Source organism: Aquila chrysaetos, chromosome 19, assembly GCF_900496995.4.
Source record: "Aquila chrysaetos chrysaetos chromosome 19, bAquChr1.4, whole genome shotgun sequence".
Classification (NCBI taxonomy): Eukaryota; Metazoa; Chordata; class Aves; order Accipitriformes; family Accipitridae; genus Aquila; species Aquila chrysaetos.
In genome coordinates this window covers 3,080,826-3,108,329 of record NC_044022.1, presented here as the reverse complement: position 1 = coordinate 3,108,329, position 27,504 = coordinate 3,080,826, and the positions used below count along the sequence as shown (strand labels likewise).

Genomic DNA, 27,504 nt, shown 5'->3' with positions numbered 1-27,504 from the left:
GGCCAGTGTCGGGCTGGGGGACGGGGAGCCGACGGCGCTGCTGGAGCGGCTGCAAGCCCTGGGCAGAAGGGGCTCGACCCCCATCCCAACCCATGGGGGGGATCTTGACTTCCCCAGACTCCACTTGGACGTCTACCTGCGGTGACATTATTGTCTGCGTCCCGTTCTCCGGCCTTGAGGCCAACGACATGTCACGACACGCCTTCCTACAAGGGAGCTCTCCTCCCACCCCCAGCCCCGATGAGGCTGCCCACCGGGGCAGGGCCGTGGGGTGGCATTGCCTGGGACCTGCCTGCTCACAAAGGACAGGGTCCGGCTAGCTTGCAAGGGCTGAGGTAGCCACCTGAACATGACGGGGGGAAAGGAGAGTTGTCTCATTCACAATTATTCATTAAAATTTCGCTCTTAGGGCAGGGTTTTACTGCGATGCAATCTGTTCTCATGACACTGTATGAATTTTATTCCTAATCGACGTGGGACTTTTGCAGTGCCATAAAATGGAGAAACGTAGTTCCGGGTACTAGAAATTTAAAATGAATGCTCCAGACTGAAAGCCTCCATTACCTGTTACTATGATCCACAGCACCTGCAAGTCCTGCACTTGCTGGGTTTTGCCCCAGGTGTGGCTGTATGGTCTTCTCTGAGACTCCCAGCAGGACTTCAAACTCAAGACAAATGAGGTGGCACCTCTACCATCCATACTCCCAAACAGGGCTGCTCCCTGGCAGCCAGGGAGTGGGAATGACCAGTCTCCTCCCTGCCTTGCTGTGCAAAGCGGAGAGGCAGGATTGCCGTGCAGGTGCAGGTGGAGAGAGCCCGAGCAGCAGGGAAGGGATCGTTTCCATTCCCACCCCAGCTTGCCAAGTCAGCACGTCGGTCACTCAGCTGCTGTCTTTTGAAGAATAAATATCCCAGAGATTCCTGAGTGTCAATGATGTGCACAGTATTTCTCCAAAGACACATTACCACCATGCGGGGAAATTCTTATTTGATTAATCTACAGTCCTTTGATCTAATTCTATTTATAAAATGCTATTGCTAGTGGAAAAAGCAATTATTAACATTTCATAGCACTCTGTTTAAATTTTCATAGGGATTTGTTTTTCTGTTGGAAAATGCATTGACTTTTTCAGCTAATGGGATTCTGCATTCTTCCTTGCAATATTTCCAAAGACTAGGAAGAAGTTTAATAGAAATGCAACGCTTCAAAAGCCAGCCCAAAGAAACAAAAACCGAGGCAAGAGCCTGAGTAAGGGATTGACCAGGGAACAAGTCCATTAAGGGCTCAACAGGCCCAGTTACGTGCTTGTAACAGAGAGCAAAGCACCAGTCCCAGTGCCCATCCTTCCCACATCCCCGCCAGAGGGTAAGCGACAGGGCAGAGCTGCCCCCCCAGCTTCCCCAGCAGCACATCTCAGTGGTCACGAAGGGCAGAATGAGGACCCTCTGTTGCAGGGTGATGACTGTCCCTTCCTCCCGGACAGGAGGGTCCAAACACAACCTCAGAGCCAGAGGGCTGCTCCAGGCTCGGTGCTGCCGAGCGCTGCCCTTTCTGAGGATGAATTCTTTGGCTCCGGTCCAGCACTTACATAGTAGTCAAATAAAACAAGAAACAACAAGAGTTAGCTGGTCTTGCGGTGCTCGTTTGAAAGCTCCTGTGCTTGAAGTTGTGCGTGGTGGAGCAAAGAAGTAGTCCTCGTTGCATACTTTTAAAATGACTGTCTCCTCATTCGGCGACTGCCTTGACACTCACTGTTTATTTTCAAAAATGCGCCATTCAAATGAGGAAAGCTCTTTGGCCGTCAATCTTTCAGACAAAAAGCACTACAGAAGCCTAAGCTGTTATATAAGAGCGCTAATTAATATTTCATTCTCAGTCTACAGACTGTTTCTGGAATAGTTAATAGAGCATCACTGAACTTCATGCTAATGCATCTCATAAAAGCACTTCAAAATAAAAGCTTCCCCATTCATTTTACAAAGGCTAAGGGGGAGCTCCAGCACACACCTGAAATTGCAGCCTGTCACGACAGCAGCACAGCCCACAAAATGGAAACTCAACCCCACATTCCCATGTCATGACCGATCCACGCAGGAATGGAGATTCCTTCATAAAACCACAGCTGGAATTAGTGATTTTTTTTAATCTCAATCAGAAATGTCCACACATATCTATAGTGTAATACCTACATGTCACATCTAGCATGACAATCAGTGATTTGATGGATACTGAAATTTGCTGGAAGATCAGGAATCTTTACTTAAAGGCTTATTAATACAGCACAGCGCTACTGACACCTGCACAGTATTAGTATAATTGACAAAGTCAGCTCAAGGATGTGTACTCTTCTCTGTATGCATTCATAGGCAGAACTGCAACACTTCATTTTCTGTTCATTGATTTTTATATCTTTCTGCCACCTTTTCTCCCTGAAATTGTATTTGGTGTGAGAGAGAAAGAGTAAACTATTCACAGGAAAACAACGCCCCAGGGCTACCCATATCTACCGAAGTATCACAGGCAGTACTTGAGATCTGCTCCCATTTCACTGAGAGCAGGGTGCCGTAATCAGCTGGAGAGAACAGCGCATTGTACTCTAGAAATGCTAAAATGTATCTGGTAATAAATTATCCACTTACAACCAGCTTTTCTGAGCAAAACAACAGTGTGAGTTTCTACACACCACCTTGGCCTTAGAGTATTATTCACATAGGCGTGAGGCAATGCTATAGGCAGCGGGGTAGGCGAGGGTAAATTGAGATGAACGGCACTTTCCCACTTGTATTTCCATATATATAGATATGTAACAGGACTGCTCACTCACATCTTAGAACGCACCCCTCCTAATTAACTGTAGGATAGATCCATGATGTCGTAGCTGGCTCGGAGTTCTTTGGGTTTGGATTGAACCTGCAGTTCTCACACAGTAATCAGCCACTTGATCTTCTCGCCCTGACCCATTTCCCTTTTATTGTTAGTTGCACTTATCTTGTTATATCGCGTCTAAAATTAAATGGCAACTTGATAGCTTCTCTTCATTTGAAAGCACTGGTGCTATGAGAACAACACAGCTTCCTAACCACTGGAGGAGCACAGTTGTTATTAACATTAGTGACATGTAGTTAGAAGAAGCCGGAAACTCTTGTTTCCAAGTCACAGAAGAAAAGAAATCAGGCGTCTGCTTTTAACTTGTTGATCTCTGGATTCCCTTCTATAATTCTGCAGGTAGAAGAACAGTTCAGTTTGCTGGATTATGGCCAAAACTCCAATATCCTATACATGCAATATATCCTATATTCGATATTGGAGTCCTAGCCGCATATCTTATCCCTATCCTATCCACACATCTTATATTTCTTACCTGTATCTGCCTTTACAGATGCCTGCACAGCAGCTCATGTGTTAACAACACGCAATTCCTCCTTTCTCAAACTTAGGAAGAGAAAAAAAGTCATATGCAGGGAACCCAAAGCTGTGTTTATGATGAGGGTTTCACTTACTTCATGTGTTTTGAATCCTATCTCTGGGACCGGGACTTTTAAAAGCAGAAGTTCATTGCCTGCTGTTTAGGAAAAATGTTTTATGTTTGAATGCAGACATTTGTTTGAAAGCTGAGCTGGGATTACTACAGGCTGCAAACTCATTTATACAGGGCATGAAACAGCAGGGTCTCCAGAACAGCCAGAAATGTTTCCCTCTGGCTCAGCGGCACTTTGACCGTCTTCCTGAGGCTGTGCTGGGGCGCCGAGGCTCTCTGGCTCGTCTAGGGCTGCCAGGAATCGGACTGGGGCAAAAGAAAAATAGTTTTTGCGAGATTTCCACATCGCCGGGAAGTGGGATGGAAGCAGCTAATAGCTGCACAACATTACAACAGAGGATTGTTTAACTGGAAAGCCTGATACTGATGTGTTCTGGAGGCAAGTCAGCTGCTATGTCAACTGTCTGATAGTGACTTTTAAAAATGAGTACTGCTAAGCAAGGCTTCCTCTTATGCATGAAAGACAGGCTTATAGACACCCTTGATAAACTTCAAACCAGGAGAAGAGGCTTCTGAATAGTACATTATATCCTTTTCCTCTGTTCTAGCATCCCCGTTCCAGCATCAGAGAATTATCCCTTTGCATTTTAAGATACACACGTTTTGTGAATAGCACCAGTATAAAAAGTATCTCCTGATTACAAAAGCATTAGTGGCCTCGCCAAACCACAGAAGGTAGCTCTAATACAAGCAGAGGATTAGAAATTATATGCAGACTCCGTACAACAATAGTAGTGCGTTTATGGGCACAAAGGATGGTAGGGAGAAAAGGGAGGTAACTGCCCCACCAGCCACCCAGGCAAACTTACAGAAATAAGGACACATGCAAAAAGCCAAGAAGACGAGGGTCATGGCAAGACAGCTGAAGTGATTCCTCTCATCAGTCCTCCCATAGAGGAGCTCAGGGATGTTAAATCAACAAAATGAATACTAACAGATTTGAAAAAGGATCCTCCAAGATACTCTACCAAGAGATCATAAAGAAGCTCAGCTATCAGGGATAAAAAGGAAAAGGCCACTTGTGGTTTAATGGCTGCTTAAAGACAGGAAACAAAAATAGTAATAAATATTCCATGTTCACAATGGGGTGAGGTCCCCAGTGGACTCCCACAGAGATTAGCGCTGGAACCTGTTTTGTCCACTATCCATACATGATTTTTATAAAGGGACTGAGTATTGAAGTGGCAAAATGTAATGACGATACCAAGTTAGTCTGGCAGTCAAAATAGAAATTGGTTGGAGACACTGAAGGTTCTTACGATATTGATTGAGAAGGCATTAAACCTCTAGCTTTTGGGTGCTGATAAATGTATCAGAGAAAAAAAACACCTAAAAGGTACACAGTGCACAGCGCACAGTGATGGAATTTAATGGAGCTATTACCACTGAAGAAACAGATCTTGGATAGGTTTACGAAAATACAACGCAAGTGCTCAGCAGGAACAAAAAAGCAAAGAGGCTTTTAAAACTTTTCTAAAAAGTAATTGAGGGCAAACCAACAAACACCATTATGCTATTACAAAGGTCTGCCCACTGCTTGGTAATGCTGGAGTCTTTTCTTCCAGTGGATAAAGTTGGGAACAGTAAATGAACTGATCATGGGGCAGGTTCAAAACAAATGAACATAAATCATATGTTTCATATTTGCATAGCTGACCCCTGGAAGTCATTGTCAGAGGATGCTGTGGCTGCCAGAAGTTAGAAGAGTTCAAAAGAAAGATTAGGTAAATTTTTGGAAGAAAAATCCAGGAAGGGCCACTAAGCACAAAATTCCAGCTCATGGCTCAGGACCTCCTTGAACCACATGAACGGAGGCAGGATATGTAATATATGCACCACCACTACATGCTTATGCTAGTGTTATATTTTTCCCAAAATAGCTGCGTCTGCCCGCTGGCTGACGCACAATACTGGGTTGGATGGAGCTGTGGTCTGACCTGGAGTGGCCAGTCGGTATTCTTACGTGAGCTAACCAGCCTGCGCCCACCCCGTGAACTATGTAAAAGCGGGATCCTAACAGCATTGCTGGTGCATAAATGCATCAAAATAACCCCTCCTGTGGTCTGTGGCTGGAGCCTGTGGAATAGCCAGCATTTCCCTGGGCACAACCTCTCCGTGCCCTCTTGTCACATTTGCCGGTGAAGCGTAAGCCCGTGGTCTGTTGGCCGCAACGAGGATGTGACCTTCCTGTCCCTCCGGCTCTCCCAGGGGGTTGGAAGGGACCAGGCACTCCTGGCTGGTCGGTAAAGTCACTGGAAGGGGTCGGTTGTTTCGACCAGTGCCTGGCTGCTAATTTAGGCATTATGGTCTCATTCCTGTTCAGTTTTAGACATCACTTTTTCTCTCAGTCAAACCACACCAGCATATGAATATAGAGTCCACTGGCCCTAGCTGAACTCTTCACAAGCCAAGAATAGCCAGCAACCCGCAGTGTGAAGTCCCTAAAGACAGTGGTTCTCAACAGTAAATTAAAAAAAAAAAAAAGTTGGATAATAAATAGAGTTCAAAATAGAGGTCAAAAGAGAGGAAGACATTTCAGGTGGCAGACCTCCTCTGCCAAAGTATTCGGATAGTGTTATGACAGGAATGAGCTAAAAGTAGTTTCCATACCCTTAGTGCAACTCCATCTGCTAAATCTATGCCCAAGTTCCTAAAACTAAACCCACAGGAACTGTGTAAATATATTTAAGTAGTGGTGGGCTAACACACATCCTAATCTCCCAGTCTCACTAACAAAGTGTTTGGATAACACAGTGATAACATAAGAAAGTGTTTAGATAAACTTAGTTTCTTATGTTATCCAAATACATTGTAAATCCCTACACAGCCCTACTGCTGGTGTCACTCTGAACCACATGCAAACATTCCTATCTCAGCTGAACGTTCATGCCTTCGCAGACTTCATGTGAGGGCTTCACTATTTATTTTCTTTTCAACAGGACTCCAGTACCATGGTGATGAAATGGGCAAGAGAGGAAATATTCAGGTTTTGATCTGGTTTTGAGAGAGGGTTTTTTCATCTCTCTGTGGTAGAGAGACAATGCCTAAGTTAGATTTTGTAAAAATTAAAATAAAAACAAGACAGAACAGAATAGCTCTTGGCAACGCTATTTCAAACACAGCAGCATGGGACTGGTGCATGGGAACATGAAATTCTCCAGGCTCCTTGAAATCAATGAATATTCACTGCATGACTTCAGTCTCTGGTCCAGTGACGCAAATGGACACATGATGGTTAGGGCACAGGACTATCTGGCAGTGACTTGCTGTAAGACTTAAGGGAAGTTCTGTAACCTGTCTCTGTACCAATTTTCTAACTGATAACAGTAGTCTTTGCCTTGCTTAACTATTTTGGTACCTACATGTAAAAAAAAGGAAATATAATTTTGTAGGCAGATTAATTTTCCTTACGAGCAATATCAGTCCACTGGATGCAGGCTAAAGTCTACTGTAACCGCATGAACCAAGGAGAAAATAAATACCCTTCAAAATGGTCCTACACCTGTAGTGGGTTCCTTCAGACGAGACACTTATTGCCTAAACTTGCAGAATGCCACAGATTTCACAATATGTTATTAAATGCATGTTATCGGATCTTATAAATACTGCGTAACAAGGATGTAGTGTTTGTACATGTGGCTCTACAGAGCAATATGCACTAACCGGTAAGCTGGGTCTCAACTCTAGGGCTGGACTGCAGCCTAGGACGCAAGGAAGTACTCTGCAGGATGCATATAAAGCATTTTGTTCACAGAAAGTTGAAATGTCTCCCTTTTTTCTATAATCCTCAAGCCATCACCACCAAGACAGCCACTAGGTACAGCAAAGCCATCCCTTGCTGGTTACTCTTCCTGGAGACCCAGGAAAGCTGGGGTTTTGGCTGATGCGTGGTGGAAGTTTAGGCTATGGTGGTGTGGCAAGGGTTCCTGGGGACAGATGCCCTCTGCAGAAGCGGGTGACCCTTTCTTTCTGCCTCCATCTCTCCCATCTCCCTAACGAAGCAAGCTGAATTAAGCCTTGTGGCAGCCAGCATCCCTGGTACAGTGCAGGACCATCTGGCCTGACACGTGGCAGTCCCGTGCTGTTGCTGCAAGGGCGAGTGAGGGCACTGAATCCAGCACAGAGCCGAGGTCCGTCCCCATGGCGTCTGCGTATGTGCTTGCTCATGCCCTGGAGAACAGCGCATGTAACGTTTTCTTTCCTCCCCCTCATTACCAGCTTGGGCATCCCAGAACCAGAACAAAGGTCCTGTATGGAAAATAGTATGGATGAGCAGTAAATTTGGTCACTGGCCCAGCTTTAAGGCTGACCCACCATGTCACTGCAAGTGCGACCAACAGACTTGCACACTTAGCTGACTGCATAATTTCAGCCACACTGGTGCCTAATTAGCAACCTCACACATAAAGAAGCCAGGGGGACATTCACCCAAAGCTAGAATTTAGCATAATCTACATCAATTGCTCTGTACAGTACATTAGTTGCCCTGTATGTCTGAACAGAATGCATGACGCCCATAGCTTTTAATCCCAAATTATTATTTTTTCATATCAGTAGATTTAGGAGTATCAAACAGCTATATATATATATATATATATTTATTTATTTATTTATTTATTTTCCTACCCCCCCCCTCCCCCAATAATCCCTGGCAGACCTTCCACAATAAACAAGCAGTGAAACGGTTTACAATATAAATAGATATTCATGAACTGGACAAGTCCCTGACCAGGATTTTCTGTCTCACAAACAATCAACTGCTCTGTGCACCGCTTAAGCTTTCCATTTCTAGACTTTTTATGTCTTTCTTGAACTCTTTTTTTTTTTTTTTTTTCACTCACAGTTTGCACTGTGCTATATAGACACCACAGAGCTGATGTGTCTCACTGGATAAAGTCATTTTGGCCAACAAGCTGCAGGTGGTTTTTTTTTTTTACAGAGTGGAAGCCTGCCAAATAGCAGGAGCAACGCAGAGGAAAGGGCTTCCCATAGCTCCCTTGCCAGCCACCACACTGCTTCTCCTGAGAAAGAGCAGGCAGCCTGCTCCTCTCCTTCCCCCCCAGCCTGCCTTTGGAAAATGCTTCCAGTGAGCAGGAAGGACCAGAGAGAGCCTAGAACCTGCAGCAATGCAGACGGGGTGAATTATACTCCAGTAGACGTTCCCTCCTTCTCCCCACCGCCCCCCGTATCAGCTGTACTGCCTTGGAGCATATTCTCTTTCTCCACCTCTCCCCTCTCTAGCTGTGTACACCTACACGCTCCCTTGGACATCCTCCTCCCTCCTCCAGCAACCACTTACCAAGACTTCTTCTCCTTTGTTGATTCCCCCTCTGTTCAAAACAGGCAGACCAAGAGAGCTGGTTGATAAGGTCCATGCCAGCCGGGAGCTTCTTTTTTACTCTCTCAACTCCAGCGTGATGAAAATATTGCCGTCTACCCTCTGTTTATCCTGGCATCCTATCACGTCCCTCTACCAGGCTTCCTCCCTGTCCCACTTACTGAATATACAGCTCTCTTTCAAATCAACCCCACGGTGTTCCTCATTTGTTTTTGTCTACTTAAGGTGTTGCTCCATGTTTATGGAATGTAGTTTTACTGGAAAAATTCCTTGGCCAAAACCTTCAAAAGGAACTACTCATCTTGGGCCGATTTTCCATGACACTTGCAAAGCTCTGACTTTCTGGGAGCGTTGGTTTCCTCAGTCTGAACATAAGACCTCTTTGAAGTATCTCAAGTTGAGCAACTAAAAATTGCAGAACTGAAATTGCACCTGACCTTTGAAAAAGGTTGGTCCTGTTTATGTTTGCTGAATTTTTTTCCTCTCTTTCAATTAGATTTTGACAGGTAAGTGCTGTTCTCAGCTATAAGGACATGAAATTAAGGCAAAACTGGGTGCTAAAAAAAGAGTTTCCAGACCATGCTACTGTGGAGGTCTTTTACTCCAAAACAGAATTCACTGATTACCCTGTAAGTGCTCAGGATTTGCACTTGCGTAGCAGAGACCAGAACTGGCTTTAAAGTACTTTGTATGTACTGTGTACTTGGATTGCAAAAGAATGAACCAGAGATTCATGAATTTCAGTCTTTATTTTTCCTCCTTTTATGTCCTGGGGAACTTACAACAAATAATATACTCACTGGTTCCTAATATGTTACCAAACATAATAGGTTGGATGATAAATTAAAACCAAATGGAGTTCTGAACGTTTTGCTTTCAAACCACTAGTAAGCCAGTATTGCTTTAAAAATAAACTTTGTTCCCACTTTGCTCAGACTAGTGACAGTTCATGTGACAGGGAGGCAACTCTGTCCGTGACACCTATGAATGATTTGAAAATAACTTTTTAAAATAGCAATTGTGATGTGAGGGATTACACGTCTCCAGAAGATTACAAACGGGAAACAGACTCTGTGTCTCACCAGCTTAGGTGTAGCTCAGCTAGGAAGTGCACAGTCACATCGTAAACCTCCCTCTTACTTTGTTCCTAATTGGCAGTGTCGTTAACAACATCAGCACAGAACTATTTACTGAAACCTGGAAGCTAAGAGGTCATACCATAAACTTGTCATGTCCTTATACTCTTTCCTAACTATCCACTAGCAGCTGTTGTGAAAAACAGGATACCCGAGGCTGATGGACTTTTGCTCTGACCGAGGACACTGTACCGAGTACAATAAATATTCACACATCGGATAACTAACTAGTAGTTTGAAAAGTGAACCTCAAAACACACTTTAAAACACACACTACAAAATCTGTACGGCTGCTGCCCTTGTTGTTTAGCTAAACCAGTCAGGGATCACAAATAAAATCACACAGCTTTTATTACGATAAATTCGGTATGCCTTCTAAAGACGTGTAATTTACAGTCTGCCTCCCCAGCATGAACTGAAAATGGAGAAATACATTTATGCGAGGTTCAGGTACACTGGCTGGTTACTGTCGGTACATGTAGCTTCAAGGGCATGTTCAAGTGCCACTGAAGTCACAGGCGCCTTGTCAGCTCGATCTCCTGCTTTGCTTACTTGAGCAGGTACCTTAAAACGAAGCCAGAGATGCTCTAAGCAGCAATCTCTGCAATTAAACTTCTGCAATGCTAGTGGCTCGCTGATTTCCATATCAAATGCACTCAGGTGGCAGCTGAAGAGATGGCTTTTTCCCCGCCTGTCACTGATGCAGGCAGGTCTTTGGTGCTGTCACTTGGCTAGGATTATGGAAAGAAATAAGCACCACCAGAGGGCAAGTCATCCCCCTTGTCTCACACACCTATTTCAGGATGACAGGACTTGCTTTCAGAGGTACCTATTTCTGTCTTAACTGTAAAGGACCTTGTGTGACTAGCTCAATCCGTTTAGCAGGCATCCCCACTAGACTCACTGCCTTCAAGTCAGGGCAGACGCTTTTCACCCTGTACGTTATTTATAACACGAATCAAGACTGTGTGGATAGAGCATAACATAATGCCTGTACTCCGAGGACTAAATGAAACCTAAGTGGAAAAGGAATGAAGATTTCTTTTCTCAAGTATTTCTGTCAGTCAGTACAGCTTAGCTGACTTGGCTGCTACATTCCCATTTTGGGATCCAGCCTTGATCTGGAGATCAAGTTGAAACTGTGCTTCAACAGGGCTGGCAGGTATGTCAGCGGCTGTGCCGCATACCTCAGGAAAGCCAGGGAAATGCTGACGTGGATTGTATTCCCACCTTCATCGGCAAGCCAAGTCTTAGGACACTGTCCTTGGGAGGGGTGTCTTTGTCTCTACCATTTCGCTAGCAGGGTCGGCATAGAGAAAGACTGAAAACTGCTATGTGCTAAGGGACCCAGGGAAGAATTAAAAGTTAACTTTACAAGAACTACTGTGTTCCACAACTTCCTACTGATTATTCCTACTTATCATGTCATTGCTGACTGTTTTGTCCCCTGAAATTGTGTGGACATGTATGTTTTACTCAGGCATCTAGTGGCAAAACTAACTGAGAGACGAGGCTTCCGGTGCAAAACAATGCCCTCTATTAAAGAAGTCAGTCATTAAATAAGAGCATCCATAAATAGAAAGGGTTGTAAAAACAAACAGGGGAAAGCATCTGGTTTGCAACATCTTTGCACAATTTGCAGTAGCTAAATCTGGACCCAATTAATGACCTGTTTATTTTCCAAAATTTCAGTAAAATGCCTTGGCAAAAACTTAATCTGTCTCTGGAGAACGTCTTACTTCCTTCCATATGTTGCCCGATCTGTCACAGCAATAAACTTCTTCCCAGTTTCAAGATCCTTAATGACTGCACCAACTGATGCTTTCCATAAAAGAAGAGATAATGGTTCCAGCCCTCTGAAACTCATGATCCTCCCTTAAGAGAAAGCAACACAGAGGAGTGAAAGAGCAAGTGAGTGCCCTGTGTTATAGCCTCTATTGTGACCTAGAATCCAGCAATTTAAAACAGTTCCTACCTACAACTCATCCCGGTTGTTTTATAATCCCCCTGAATTTGATAGTTTCTTTAAAATGCTGCCATGCCATGATTAATGCATGTGCCTTGGCTTTGTAACACTGGTCCTGCTGTCCTTGTTGTTTAGGGTGCCTTCAAAAGAAACAGCTTAGGCTGTTTTGTAAATACATGTTTATGGTTTTGTATAAAAAAACTCAGATGTTTCAGAGGCAATTTTATTCGGTGCTGTCTTGTCTAACCTAGATTCTGGAACGTATTTAACCTCTATTTGAATCAGATTCAGTATAGTATCCTCTATTTTATTATATGCCAGAAACATGGATGTTCTGGTACCTTCACGTTTCTGATGAACTCATGCATCCTACCACACTGATTTAATAGATAATATTTTTAAAAAGAATATGCTGTTGGTTCAGAGGTTAAACTTAACAAAACAGAAGAGTCCACGAGTCGAACAGTTAACCATCATGAGTCGAACACTTAACCATTTAAATTTACAAAGTATTTAAGTGCTCCACTGAATTAAGGCTCTAATCAAATTATCAGGTTTGTTCTGAAATAAAAGCACTTGGAGCTGTTAGGGACATATAGAAAGAGCAACTGTAATTACCAAAATACTCATTTGCTAAGCTGATGTAAAACTATATGCTTCTGACCCTCTATGAACTAGTGCTTCTTTATTTTCAGGAGTGATGGAGTAAGTCAAGTCAGGATGATAAAAGCCATCTTTACATCAGAATCCAGAGTGTTTCTGCTGACTTTGGAAAAGTTGTTCTTCATTTTCCGTAATGTAACTGACAGAAGAAAAATGGTCCAAATCTTTAACTGATAATGAAGCTGTAAGAGTTCTTCCCAGAAAAGAAACTGGGCAAAAGCCCAAACACCTCACCATGTGGCAGACATTCAGGTAGAGGTTCAATATACGTATGTTTGGTTATGCATGTTAATGGCGATTGCTGACATTTTGAAAGCTGACTATGTCTTTTTGGCTACATCATTTCCCAGTCTGTTCAAAGGTAGCTGATGGGCTCAATGCTGTCATAGGCCTTTGAAAATCTCAACTCAGAAGAGTAAGAGAAGGTATGGTAAAGGTGGATGAAGTAACAAATTATGCAGAAAAGAGGAATCAGTTGTCACGTTTACCTTCCTATGATACCAGAAATACAGTGATGTTCAGAAAAATTTTAAAACTTCAAATTAAAGTTTAAAAATTGAAGAGAAATCACGTGTGCCACGCATTGGTCTGATTTTAAAGTACATAATCTGGGTCACTAGTTATACTATTACACAGCAGTCCTCATCCCATCAGTTTTGTCACAACTATCAACTCCTCTAGTGCTTGCCCATATTGTATCATTTTCTTCTATTTCTGCTACTTTATTTAGAGAGCTATTCTGAAGATGCACATTTACCTTCTCTCCAACAGTGACTTCCACAAATGGAAAATATTTTTATTTCCTGAAAAAAGCTGTGCCAGCCCTTGCTGAAAATCCTCACTTCACTACATCTATAAAGACACCCTACCCTCTATGACTTTATTTATAATTCAAAACATTTATTGCATCAAGGCATAACTATTCTCCATTAAAAGCACTCCTTCCTAAATTTCAAGTGAATATCATATGAGTACTCAACCCACAGTATTTTAAACTCACTCATGACTCTTGTTTTGTGCCTTGAGACAGACAGATAGTTCCATATTTGTTTCTGAAGTAGCATTTGCAGGTTGGGATTGCTGCAAAATATTTGCTAAAAAAGAGTGTGAATAGTTCACGGACTTGTCAGAATCCATCTGTTTGAGTATATTAACGGGTGCATTCCCAGCTGTGGTCTTTCCAACGTCATAAATAAAAAGTTTTTCTTACTACAAATCCAATGGTTGAAATCTCCCTGTAAAATTGATTTATTTAGATAAAATCTGTCCTTACGTTAAAGAGGCCTCTTAAAATGAGCAAGACCATGAGATGCCGATCGCATATTCTTTCAGCAGTCAACTGACACATAAACGACTCACAGTCTCAAATAATTTACTACAGCATTATGCTGGATAAGCTATGAAACAGCATGTCATTCAGATCAGGATGAGTGGGACTAGGATGGGGAAAGAGAGGTGCACTTACCAGAGGAATGAGAGGCACGTTGAAAATGACCTAAAAGTTGGGACAAATGCTCAGATCCTCACTCCTCCATGCAGTGGATCCAAAATAAACTTACACACGTATGCAACACACTTAAGGCAAGTCCAAGCTATGAACCAATGCAGGAGGTTCCTAAATCTTTAGGAACCCTTTTTTTGTAATGCTAAGTGTAATTTTTCAGTATTTTGACTGAGAGAAGTATCATTTGTAACATTGGTTTTGACTTAACTCTTTCAACATTTCCTCAAGCTATCCTCCTCCTGGAGCTGGCAACTGCCCCAAATTTCTTCTTAAATTACAGCAACAGAAGACCAAATACAAAGATATTTCAAGCTACTCTTACCTCAGATTTAGACAGATCTACATATGATATAACGTACATTTGAACTATGCTTCTGTGCTGAAGGTAAATTCCCCGTAAATTCTTTCTGTAACAAAACCAATACTCCAGTTCTGTGAGGGGTTTAAAGTGCTTCTGTATTAAGTGACCTGTGAAGGTTCAGTGTCTTCTGCATAATCATGGCCTGGGACACAAGTTCCTCCTCCCCAGAAAACATGCCACTTGGCTTCTTGGAGCACCAGTGCCATTCATTTAGCTTGAGCAACAGAAGAAACTGATTATCCCCACATTATTTTAGATCTGTGACAAGTAAAATTTGCAAAGTATTGACAGAATTAAGAAAGCTACTTTGGAGTTAGTGAACTTATCTTGCTGCTAAAGAAATACTCACGGTTTAAACAATTTTTAGCTAAGCACAAATTTCAAGTGGTAGTGTTTTTGAAATAGATTCAGAATCAAATTCTCACAGCTTAAAGAAACACAATGATTATAAGCTTCAGTGCCTCCTCTTCCACTGTGCTACAGGATGTTGCTGGATCTGTTGAAATGATTTCTGGACAGAAAAACTTTTCTATGTACTTACTGTTCAACAGCAACAGACAAAAAATCAGTATCTCAATGAAATCATCCGTTGAAATACAATTCACTCTGATGACTATATACAGCAGTGTATGTTTTAGTTTTGATTGACATGCTAGCTGAAAACATCTCGTTTTTTTCATTCTCATGAATTTTGGTCTACTTCTACATTGCTAAGTGTAGTAATTGCTGGAAGTAATTTCAGGACTCTATGCCAAAGGATGGAGAGTTTTTTTGTACACACTGCTCCAGACTAGCACCCTGCAGGTGAGAGAGGCCATATCTGCACTGCATAGTTTTGGACTTCATGCAATTACCTTGGGAGCCAAACCCGTACTTTCTGGCATCTTTTCTTGCTTTAAGTGACGCATATAATGTAAGAGCTGTGTCAAAGTCCCTCAGTCTGGGGGTTTTATGGCATTAAACTGGGGGGATGTGTTGCACACCTCTGCCTGTAGCATTGGGGCATGTGGAGGTGATTTAGTTTAATGAGCTGAGTACAACTTGCATAAACTCTACTGTAATTAGATGTGACTAAGTCCTGCTGCAAAAGCACAGAAAATAAGACTTCTGGATGGCACTCTATCCTTGAGGCACTTAGTATGCCTTGAATATTGTATTATCTTAATAAAACCAGTTATTGTGTCTAGTATTCTGAAATTAGTTGTGTACACATACTAATTGATAATACTGTATGTAAATTACTGCCCTCTACTGGAACGACAGGCAGAGTATTCCACATGAAATTGATTATTACATCAATTAATTAAACTGATTTTTGGAGTTTGGGGTTTTTTGGAACCAAGTGCCATGAATTGCAGATGTTCCTGATCCCTTCCTGTACCATAGCTACTTGCTGCACTCCTATCTGTGCGCATTCAGTCTTTGCTTATTTGCAGTATTAGCTGCACCAGGATGGTTGGATTGTCAAAATATTTTCATTTTTCAGCTGTAAACAGGACGTGCAAAGGAGCTACAGAAGTGCAGTGTTCTTGTGGATGTTCTAATGTCAGTCAAGGAACCTCCTACACTGTCATACTTTTAAGCCTGTAATAATCAAAAGAAAGCATCACAAATTCTTTATTAATTGAAAATAATATTCCTAAACCTAAATTTTTAAGAATCATAAGACAGGCATCACGTCATTAAAATCATGAGGCTGGCTTAAAACGATGATATTTTACAAAATTTTTGTTTGTTTGTTTTCTGTCTTTTCAGACTCTGAAGGTCACATTTTCAAGCTTTTCTTTTCAAATGTGCTATTAAAATATGCTTCAGTTGCAGTGAAAGCTGGGTTTCTCAATGAATTGTGACTTAAGGAGATGATTTTTAAAGGAATTATGATATATAGCAGCACAGGAATTGGCCGTTTTGTGAGAGAAAAACATAAGAAATCAGGAAGAGCAAGACAGAACATCTGTCTCACAAGAAATTGCAAGAAATACAAAATACAAGAAGACAAACGTAAGTCAAGCCACTGCTGTGAAATAAGGCCATTGCCTGGCAAGTATTGCACAGATAAAATTGCTAAGTCATCTAAGTTCTCAGAATGCTTAAAAACATTAAAATATGGGACATTTTTAAAGTGGTTTTTTCATTCAAACAAAAAGCGATAACACAAAATTCAGAACCAAAACTTCACTGATTCCTGAAACTAAACACCAAGTCCTATTGTAGCTGGGAAAGCAGAAGAGTGCAAGTCCAGCCTCCAGGGCCTTACTGAATCCAGAAATTTCCCAAGTTTAGGAGTTTTCTGGCCAGCCACCAACAATGCTGTATTGATGGGAATTATTATAGTGTTCACTTAGCAGCTAAAAGTTTATTGTGGATATAAATGTTCTATATAAATGTTCCAGCATAGTTACTATTATAAATGAAGTCACTTGTGTGGGGATATGGAAAGTGGTCTGTAGGATTACAGTCATATGAATAAATACAAAACACCTAATAGGAAATAACTGAGAAGATACATAATTTAATATGCCATGACTGGTATTAAGAAGCAATCTTGGGATGGAAAAACATCATTACCGTTTAATGTCAAACAAGTAAGTTAAGTATCAGTCTATATGAGCTCCTATATATCATAGAAAAATATGAGTACCAATAAACACATCTATCTAAACGTACAGGAACTTAAACAATATTGTATTATATATACTGCTTCTGGAAAAAGAGTACTATGATTTGTTTGCAATATTATGGTCTGCAAACATCAGCAATAATTACAATGCTTACAGGAATCCTCCAAGCATGGTGTAGCATACCAACGAGGTATCAGCCTTCTTCTAGTCACATAGGAAACATTTACAGGTGGAATGAACTGAGGCCATGTATATGTGCGGAGAAATATTTGTCTAGTGAGAACTGAAAGAACCTTGTGGATGCTCAAGGAACCACTCAAAGTCAGTAGCAAAAAAAAGAAAAAAAAAAAAGTTGTACTATAAAAAGGACTGATATCATAACTTTGCAGAAAAAAAAAAGTGTATTTTCTAAAGAACAATGTGTCATTGAAATCAGTGAACAGCCAAACTCCAGAAAGAAGGAGACCTATCAAGAATCTTTCCTAAATAGCTATCAAATAGAAACTGACTGATTCAAAAGGTATCCCGTTCTATTACCAGCACTGATTCCCCATTTTATCAGCAGAGTTTTGTATCTCGTGTTAGGAAATTAAGTAATCAAACCTGAATTTCTCTTAGGAAAATGATCTCTGATATAGCTCTCTTTGATGGAAGCAGGACTTGTTCAAATCAGAATTTATGCATTAAATGTAAAACCAGAAGATGAATGTTGCTGTCGCCCCAGGAACCTCTGCTGCTCATGCACAGTCACTCCAAGTCTTACACGGCAAACAGCAGCGAAGCCTCGGGAGTGGGTATGAGAAAAATTACATCTTTCTCTGGACTTTGTGCTCCATCACCCCCCTCTGCAGTCTCATGCTGATACAGAAATACTTGGCAGGTCAAGCATATTGGTATTTTTGTAATTGTATTTCTGGAATTAACTTCTTGTTGCTGAGGGTCATGAGAACCCGGCAGCAGCAGAACTAACAATGGTGGTATTTTGCCACCATTGCCCCCTTTTCAGATTCAAGCAGCTGGTCTTCAGGCAGTGTCTAGGGAACGAGATGGAAATTACAGAACACTGACATAACGTGCATGCAAAGAAGAGCATCTATATACTTTATTCACCTAAAACCCCGTCCTAATGTTAATACAGGATATATACCACAATTAATATAATTTATGAGATCAATGACTACTTTTTTGGCTACTACATTTTCTTTAGGACTGATACAAGAGCAGAAAATTTCCTGGCATGCCTGACCAAACGAATCACTCATAAGTCACTTTCTTTCTTCCCTGAAGCACTCCATCCCGAATAAAGAACATCTTTCATAACTTTTCTCCTTGACAAAGGACAGTCTTTTCCCATTGATGGGGTCTGGTTAGGGGGGAATTTACACATATACATCTTATCAACATACAAGAGACTCAGCATCTTGTACTCTCCAGTGCAGTGGTGGGGACACAGACTGCAACCTCTCCACTTTGCTTTCTAAAAACGTATGTGCGTGATTTTAAAACAGAACATAAAAGTATGCCCACCAAACCAGCCACACAAATACCAGATTTTTCACATACACGTCCCACACTCCCTAATGAAAACTGACCTGGCAAAATTATTTTATAAAAAAATCCACTATTTTCTTGAACGATTTTAATTAGAGTAACCTGCTGCATTTGCACTGTACACAAAGGTCTTAATTAAGAAGAAATTTCAGTAATAGATTAATATCAAGATGCAGCAGACTCAAGGTTGGCCCCATACCAGGACTCCTGCCTTTGCTCAGGGGTTCTCTGAGGACCAGGGAGCCTGGTACACATATTTCCTTTGGGCTCTCCTAACACTGACCTCAGGATACATCACACCAGAAATAATGAGTTCTGCTTCACAAATTACAAACTTGCAAAAGCAAGTTCTTGTTTCATTTTAACTGAACACTAAAAACTATGAGGCACCTACAGATTTGATGTTTCTTTAATTAGGCTCCAGAAGTATGGCTGCTCTTGCCTCCATACAGGTGGAACAGAAAACTGTGCTAAAATTCATATAGTTCTGGTTGTGACCACTAGTTTTTTCAGACCCACTTTTCTCTTCCATATTCCCCAGGATCAACAGGTCAGCTGGTGTCAGGGAGCACCCTATCACCAGAGGTGCAATTACAAACTTAGGCTTGCTCATTTGCACCCAATAAAACCACCTAACGCACAAGCCAACCACAAGTTACTTCTGAGAGGAGAAAGGGCATTGCCTTGATGCCTTTGCCAAATGCTGAATGTGGCAATTACTTTCTGCTGGACAAATTATTCTCCATTTTCTACCCTACTTCAGCTGATGTTCAGTTTCATATCTGACATAAATGCTTTTCAGTCACATTTGAAGATATGCTTGTAGCTGCAAATCAGTGTATAATGTCTTCCTGAACAGTTAAGGATACCCAAGAGTAGGTCTTCTAAACCTTTCAACTTAAAGATCTTAATTTTGGCTTCTTTAGACTAAAATTTTCTTTTAATCATGAGCCTGCCTCATGCTCCTGTTTCAATTTTTGGTGCTGCAGGTTATCCATTTCCAAGATAAAAATAGTCCATGCTGAGTTGTCCCACTGTACATTTTCATGCTGCTTGATTGAGAAACTAGTGCTTCGTCCTTTGAAACAAAAACCTGTAACCTCACAGCAAAGGTTCAAGAGTCACTCTAGCATCAATCTCTGAAAAATCTGTCCAAACTTGGCCAAGTTATAAAACTTTGAAATGTCAGTCTGAGCAAAACCACTGGAGACTTGGTGGGAAACTTTCCCCCAAATTCCATTAACCCAGAGCACAGCCAAGCCCAAAACAGGGTGGGAGCATCGGAGATCCTTCTCCAAAGTCACCCCCAGCAGTTGCTTCTGGAGAGCTCTGCAGCTAAGTAGGAGCTGGGACAGTGCTCAGGGGTATCCTGTCCTGTCCTGCTGTCGCAGGCAGCCAGTAGAGAGGACGTCAATGAAGACGTAAGAGGAATTGTACCTGAAAAGCTAGAGGAAATCGAATGGGGATATAATCTCTTCAAGAGCACAGAACATACAAAGTATTGCGGGACACGAAGCTCAGGTGGGAAGAGATTTGGCAAAAGGGCAGAGGGTACATCTACGCTGCAGGCACAGCAGTGGCAGCCCTACAGAGCAGAAATCCCGGCAGCAATCTGTGTGGATTGCTAAACCACAGCTAAAAGCTAAACCTAGGAAAATAGAGACAAAGTTTTCTATTATTAGAAGAATGTTAGGGTCCAAAGTCAAATTTTCAAACTTCAGGAAGTCTCAGAATTGAAGTCACCTGTTTAATCCCAACTCAACCCTCCTCCCATTAGGCACTAGGACAAATTCTTAACCTCATCTGCACATGCACTTCCCAAGGATCCTGTCTGAGGATGGACAATAGTCTAGTCGTGTACCAGCGTCATCTGCCCAACAAAGCCAGCTGCTGCAGGGCTCCTGCTGCATCTCTTGCAGAGGCATTCAGGAAAGGGTGGGAGACAGCACACAGGAAAAAAACATGGGTTTCTGAGACTATGCCAAGTAAATGGTGCCCCTGAGGTTCCATCCCTCTCTGTCTGGTTTTCACCAAGTCACTCGAAACAAAACCTGACCAGACTGCCAGAAACTGCAAGTTACTCATTCCCCGGTACAATTAGATCCCGGAGACTGATTTGCACGAGTGCTGTGCAACAGGAGCCACCAAGAGCCATAATTTCAATATTACAGTAGAAAATTCAAGTTCTAACACTCAGAGTTATTGATATTCCTGAGTTCAATCTCATTGTGCCTCTGGTTCCTATCTGTAAAATGGAATAACGTAACCTTACAGCTTCTAGGAATACAATTAAAACATTAATGGTATGAAGTATGCAAGACTCAGTGCTCCTAAGCACCATGCTCATGAGCACTTGAGGGAATTTGCAATTCTGTGCTCAGTCCAGGATTTGAGAAAGCTGCAGTACAGCAGCAGGCTCTAAGTGAACAGATTCAGCAATGGGGATCATTACTTTGTGCACTGAATGAGGCAGAAAAGTTCTGTGCTAGAAAGAGGGATGTGATCATGTCATTAAAAGCCAATCCTATACTGCAAGGAGGCTGTGCTCCAAGGCAGCAACAGGCATCCTTACCTCTGGTGTTTCCTGACTTTGAAGTACTGAATTTCAAAACTTAAATATATAGTTTAGTTTAGTATATAGTAACTGAAAGAATGCCAGATAGAGGGTGGCACTTTTCACCTACATGCAACGGATGCAACAACTACAACTTGTTATGTTTTACTGTAACAGGTGATTATGATTTCATCACCTTCGGGTCATCACTTTTGAAGAGTCTGTTAAATACGCAAGTCAAATTCCTAAAGCAATGGCTTTCAGTAATGGCATAGCAGTTCAGATTTACATTAAACCAACAGTATTTTTTATAACTTTTCAGATTAATAGGTCCCCACTCCAACAATGGAGTTAAAATTCTGGTACATTTCCTGATCAGTTTGTGAATCCCAACTTAAACCATAAGCATAGTGCGAACACAAAAAGTGTACAATACCTCTGCAAAAATTATGAAAAGCACAGAAAAACTAAGGCTGCCATTTGTGGCACTGTAGCGGGTACACTCATTGTTTAAAAAACAAATCCTGGTCAGTGAATTAGAAATAGCGACTAAGAGCTGCTGGGCACCATAGATCTGTCCTGAATAAGAGACAGTACGGAGCAGCCCTGTCCCAGGAGCATGCCAGGAGCCAGGCTGCTGCTCATCACCTCTGCTGTAAAGGACGAGGGAGGGAGGGAAGGAGCACACTGTAGCAGTCTTTTTGTGCACAGTTTACTTTACACAGCAACCCAGCCATGCTGTCCGTCTCCTGGAGAGCAGCTGAGCCAAGGTTCAGCTCTTTCCTTGCTCTAGCCAAGGTTCAGCTCCTTGCTCCAGGTCACACACGCGCTGCCCAACCGTGTACTGCTGCCCTCTGCTCCAGCACATGGACATCAGGGCAGAGACTCTTCCCAAGGAGCACTGGGGAAAGCCCGGAGCAACCTGCCCTGCTCCCAGCGCTGATCCTGTTCTGAGCTGGACACTGGACTAGAGACCTCCCAGCGTCTCATCCAATCCCAACAATTATATCATTTTTATGAATTAGGCTGTCTTATGCTTACTTTCTTTACAGGTATATGTTGGACAACTGGCGTCTGAAACTTTAACTAATAGATAAAAAAGTAAAGCAGACCAAAAGAGTAATTATGTAAGTGCCTGCAAAGCCGTCATCACAACGATGATTTAATCACAAGTCTTTATTTGGCTTGATGGTTGGAATATGACAGCACACTGATGGTTAAAACTGCATTTTGTTTCGGTCATTGCTCTTAAACACTAGTTACCAGTTACACTGCTGCTCCGACCGTCAGCCAGGGCTGAACTACAATGTCAACTTTAAGAAAAAAAAAAAGGGAACTTTTACACTGGGATCAGATCTATCGCGATGGGGAAGAAGCTGCTCTGGCAACCAGCAAATAATGACACATTTAGATGAGCTTAAATTCCCTGCCTTCTCATTAACAAAAGCTGGAAGACAAGGCACAGAAATATACATTGCAGCTATGGGGGGCAGAGGGACAAATAAATATAAAAACAAGGACAAAAATGCTAGAGACATAAAAGCATCTGAACAAGAGAACACCTCTGGAATCAACAGGTGTTATTTGTACACATTTTGTTGCATCGTCAGATAATTCATTTAATTAAAGGGAATGTGTATCAGTGTCTCGCCAGCATATTATGAATAGCACTTAAATTATGGCAGTGCATAAACCCAGGACATTAGTATTCTATCCACCTTAAATAAAAAGTCTGACTCCATCAATTTTAATACCCAATTGCTTTAAGAAGTTGGCTACAGCTTTATGGCAGCCTGCCCAGGTCCTTTGCTCAATCAAGCAATAATCAAGCAATAGTTGTCTTTGACCAAAAAAGAAAAAAATAGCCAACACTATCCTTGCTAAATGTCTGCTGGCATCTGTTATTAACATAGGAATAAGTAGATTACATGTAAAGATAGATTAATATTTTGGGTAACCATAACACTACAAAATCAACTGGTTTAGTAATTCATTCTTGAAGCTACCCATTTTAGAGTCATTTTTCAAAAAATGACCATGCGATTTTTATCTGTTATTTTAATTGTACATAAGGAATAACGTGCTGTAGACACAGCCTAAAGACCTACATCATACACTATTTACCTCTGTGTTATACAATACCATCATGTCACAGTGCCCTAGGCAAGGTCACCAAACTCCTCACAATGCTGTAGGATGTGGCAGAGGAGTCCATCTTTACATATTAGCCTTCATTACACGTGATTCTGCTCATAAATCTTGATGTATTGTTTTCCAGTACAGAACTCTACCTTGCACTTGCACGTACCCTCCAGATCTTTTAATTCACGATGTTACAAATACAAATTAGCTGTATGTTTGCATGCATAAAAGCCAACGTGCTGCTGCGATAGCAGCGCTCTAAATGTGACCCGACCTTCTGGAGCACCCGCCCCACTCTGTGTCCTTCTGGTCTCCACCTGGGGATGGTGAGACAGCAGGAGCCCGGTTTTCCAGAGCAGTTAGGTGACCTAAAGCTATAAAAGCGCCTGAAATGGAACGAACCGTTTTCCTTTGGGAGTTGCGGTCCTCCTCACGTGCAAACCCCACGAGAAACCCACCCGGACCTGCCGCCGACTTAGAAAACTGATGAGGCAAGCAGGTGAGCCCGCTTCCCGGAGGCGAAGCCAACCCTCCCGATTTCCGAGACGCTCAGAAGGTGCCTCCGACGCGCGGCTACCTCCACCGTTTCAGCCCTGAGCCCGACTCTTCGTGGCAGCATCCCCACCGTGCCCGCCGCGACCCGGGCGGGGGGTCCGACCTGCCCGCACCCCGACCTAGCCCGGGAGCCGAGGAGCTTCCCCGTCCCGCCGGGGCCGAAGCCCCGAGGTCTCCCTCTCCGTCCCCTCGGAGCGGGGAGCTCCCTGCGCCGCCGGGGTCTCCCCTCAGGCGGCCGCGGGCAGGTAGCGGCAACCGCGGCGCGGCGGGACCGACCTGCGAGCCGCCGCTCCCGGACGTTCCTCCACAGCAAGTCCCAGGCTTTGGCGGTGGAGTCCCGCAGCTGCTCGCTCAGCGACCTCCGGAGCTGCGCCTTGGCCGAGCGGCGCTGGTCGCTCATCCTCGGCGGCTCCGCATGCCGCCGCGGGCAGCCCCGCTCAGCGCCGGCGGCGGTTCCCCTCACCGGGAACGGGCGGCGGCGGCCACATGGGGCCGCGGGCCGCGTCACCGCCGCTCCGGGCGGGCGGCCCCCCTCACCTGAGCGCCGCCCGCCCCGGCCCCCGGGGGCAGCAGCGCGGCCGCCACCCGCCCTCCTCACCGCCCCGCTCCGTCCCGCCGCCCTCCCTTCTTCCCCCCGCCCGCCCCTCAGCCCCCGCGGGGCGGGGAAGGTGCCCCGGGGTCCGGCCCGGCTCCTACCCCACGGGTGAGGCGGGTCGCGGCCGCCCCGCAGCGAGGGTCTGCCCCGCTGCTGCCCGTGAGGGGCCGGCGGCGGGAAATGGCCGCCCCCCGCGCCCCTCGGGCTGAGGCACCGACGACGGCCCGGGCCACCACAGGCGGCCCCCGCGCCTAAATTTGGTGGCCCCCGCGCCTAAATTTCGTTCGTGGTCCCGCTGGTGGCTGTGACCCTTCGCTTGAGAACTGCCCGGCCAAAGGCTGCCCGCCTCAGCGCGCCCAGGGCCACCGGCGCCGGCCGGGCTTTCGTGTTCCCCTCGCAGCGACCGGGAGCCGCCGGCCCAGCCCCGCCGGAGCCCCGCTGCAAAAAGCCGGCATCGGGCTGCCTTTTTTCTGGGGAAGCTGTCACAGGTGCTTCAACCCACGCCGCGGCTTTCGCCGAAAGGTAACTGTTTTTCCCGAGGTCCCTGTTGATCAACTCTCCACCCGAGCTCAAGCCGCAGTCCTCGCAGCGCAGCCTCTCCCATTTCTTTCCCGCTTTCTCTGCGTTCCACCCGCTCGCCTCCCTCCCCGCTGCATCACCTCCTCTTCTCCAACAAGCTCTTGCACTCCTCGGAGGTTTCACAACTAAACCCTGGCAGCCACTTTTTACACGCATTCACAGACTAAAAGGAATCCCGATTCCTCCATCCCTAGACGAGCCAGAGAGCAACATCAGGGCCCTTATCCCGTTTAGGAAACCAATTTGGGGTCTCCGCTTCCTCTGTCGCCTGGGAAATACTGTTGTAACAGTGGCCCCTTCCCTATCCCGGCCACCCGCGCCGTGAATGGTTGCCGGCACGACTGGCAGCAGAGAGTCCGACAGCCGAGAAGGACAACAAGGGCTTCATTTCATTTAGCCACAAACCATTACTTACTGCTTAACTCTTTTTGCAGAGTATTCGTGACGTGCGATGAAGAGGCTGATGTTCCTGCAAGTGAGTGCCACACACTGAAGTAGTCATGTTAAACATTATCGATATGCCCGTCTCGTTTAAATTAAAACCGTAACTGCAATGTCAGCAATACCCATAGAAGCTAAAAGCAAACAAACAGACGTATTCCATGTTACCACTCAGTTTTAATAACATCTTCTGCTTACTCTCTGATGTGAATTTGTTTTCCATTGTCCCTGTTCTTAAAAGGTTCATCTTAAACTACTCTATCTGATACAGTGGAGACGATGTGCTTGCCCAGAACTTGTGAAGACGTTGTATGTCATTCCTCCTCCTGCAATTCCAGCTACAGTGTCCTCCAAATGGCTGGACAAACTCTTGTGAGAAAAGGGATGCCTTCCAGGGACAGATGCATCCAAGATCTGGAAGGGGGACGGCATAATTGCGTAAACACTCCCACATCCCATGATCCAGAGCAAACACCTGCTGATGTTAATGGGAGAAGAGAGGATTACAGTTCCTACAGTCAGCCCCTCTGCCCTGTAAATCTGCCTCTGACCTCTGCCTCGCTTTATTTAATTCCCTACCAACACAGCCATTACCAGTACGTAAGATCTATGATGCCTGTTTTCTGTCATGGGCTCCTATCCGCTAGGAACCAGGTAGAGATGAGAAATTAGTTTCTGACACTGTACTCCAGCTGCCCTATAAAGATCAGCAGTGACACACCATCTAAAGGTGAAATCATAAAACCGGTTTTGAAGGTTTTGTATCACACCGCTGTGTCACTACCCACAAACACCCGTCTGTGTCAGGCAGTGCTGTAACCTTCAGCAGCGCTCTTCTGGCAGCCACACTTGAATGCACCCTCTTACCGTGTCCAGCCTGTCTGGAAGATAGACTCCCTTTCTGCAGTTGCTTTCTGTGGTGGCCAGAATGTAGCAACACAACAAAAGATATTCTCTTCCCTTTTATACCGTTTTTTGAAGATGTTACTTTATCAAAAATGTCCCTAGACTTCCAGGTTTACTGAAAGCAGCTAATTAGCAATGAGCTACTAGCAATTGCTAATACCATGTTATCTCACCGCAGGTTACTAAGATAAACTCCAGTGATATGGCTGTATTTCATAACCAGCAGCAGAACTGAACTGGCAAGCCTAGACCAAACTCTGTGGCAGGCACTGACAAAAATCTTACTAATTTCAGGTACTTTATTGTGGAAAACTAAATCCAGCAGCAAGATCAGATACTGTACTTCTCTCCCCAATGAAAACAGTGCTATTGAGTAAGGAGAAAATATCTCATGCAGCAACTGGCCCACTCCTATTTTATGCCTTTAATCACAGTCAGCTGTTCAGAAGTCGAGTTACCAACACAGGTATTTTTAATGTATTACACCTAGTAGTAGCAGTTACAAAAAGAGCTGTTCAACACAACCTGCTTGAAGAAAGGTGTATGTTAGGGATCATTCATAGGTCAAAGATGTTTCACTTCCTTTTAAGATGTTAGAAAGTGTGACTAAACGACAAAGTTATGGTCTCCCTCTATGCATTTTCATCTGTTGGTTAAGTGCGTAAATAGCCAGCTGATCAGTGCTCTTGTCTACAGCTTGAAACATTCTGACATCTTGAACAAGATGGGTAACATTTCTGGGGGAAAGACAAGGAAAGCACATTTTCCACAGAAGCAGCAGTTTCCCTGCTTGATACTAGTCATGCCAAAATGGTTCTGTTCAGAGTAATTGCAATAAAAACACTGTATATGATGAACAGAAAGGAGGAAATTCCCAGATGCCTTAAAAGAAGCTGAACTATGATATTTGTCTTCTCTCATTGATAGCAGAATACTGGCAGGAATGAAAGTGATATTTGTCTGTCTTAAAATCTTGCAAGCATGTAAAATGGGGGAAAATCTAAGCTAATTATACCCATGCTCTGATGCCATTGTGGCACAGAAGTCTGATGT

The 27,504-nt window shown here is 43.7% G+C and overlaps 1 protein-coding gene across 5 annotated transcripts in view; it reads right to left on the bottom strand.

Moving 5' to 3' along the window:
- The window catches only part of STARD13 (StAR related lipid transfer domain containing 13), a 306,300-nt gene that overhangs the window by 124,677 nt on the left and 154,119 nt on the right, over nt 1-27,504 (bottom strand). The window contains exon 1 of one of the 5 annotated variants that reach the window (XM_030042609.2): nt 24,207-24,456. The exons of the other annotated variants lie outside the window; for them this stretch is intronic. Coding sequence (XP_029898469.1) covers nt 24,207-24,330 — 124 coding nt within the window. The 5' untranslated portion in view covers nt 24,331-24,456. Of the gene's footprint in view, nt 1-24,206; nt 24,457-27,504 lie in introns of those variants that run through there. 5 annotated transcript variants of the gene reach the window in all.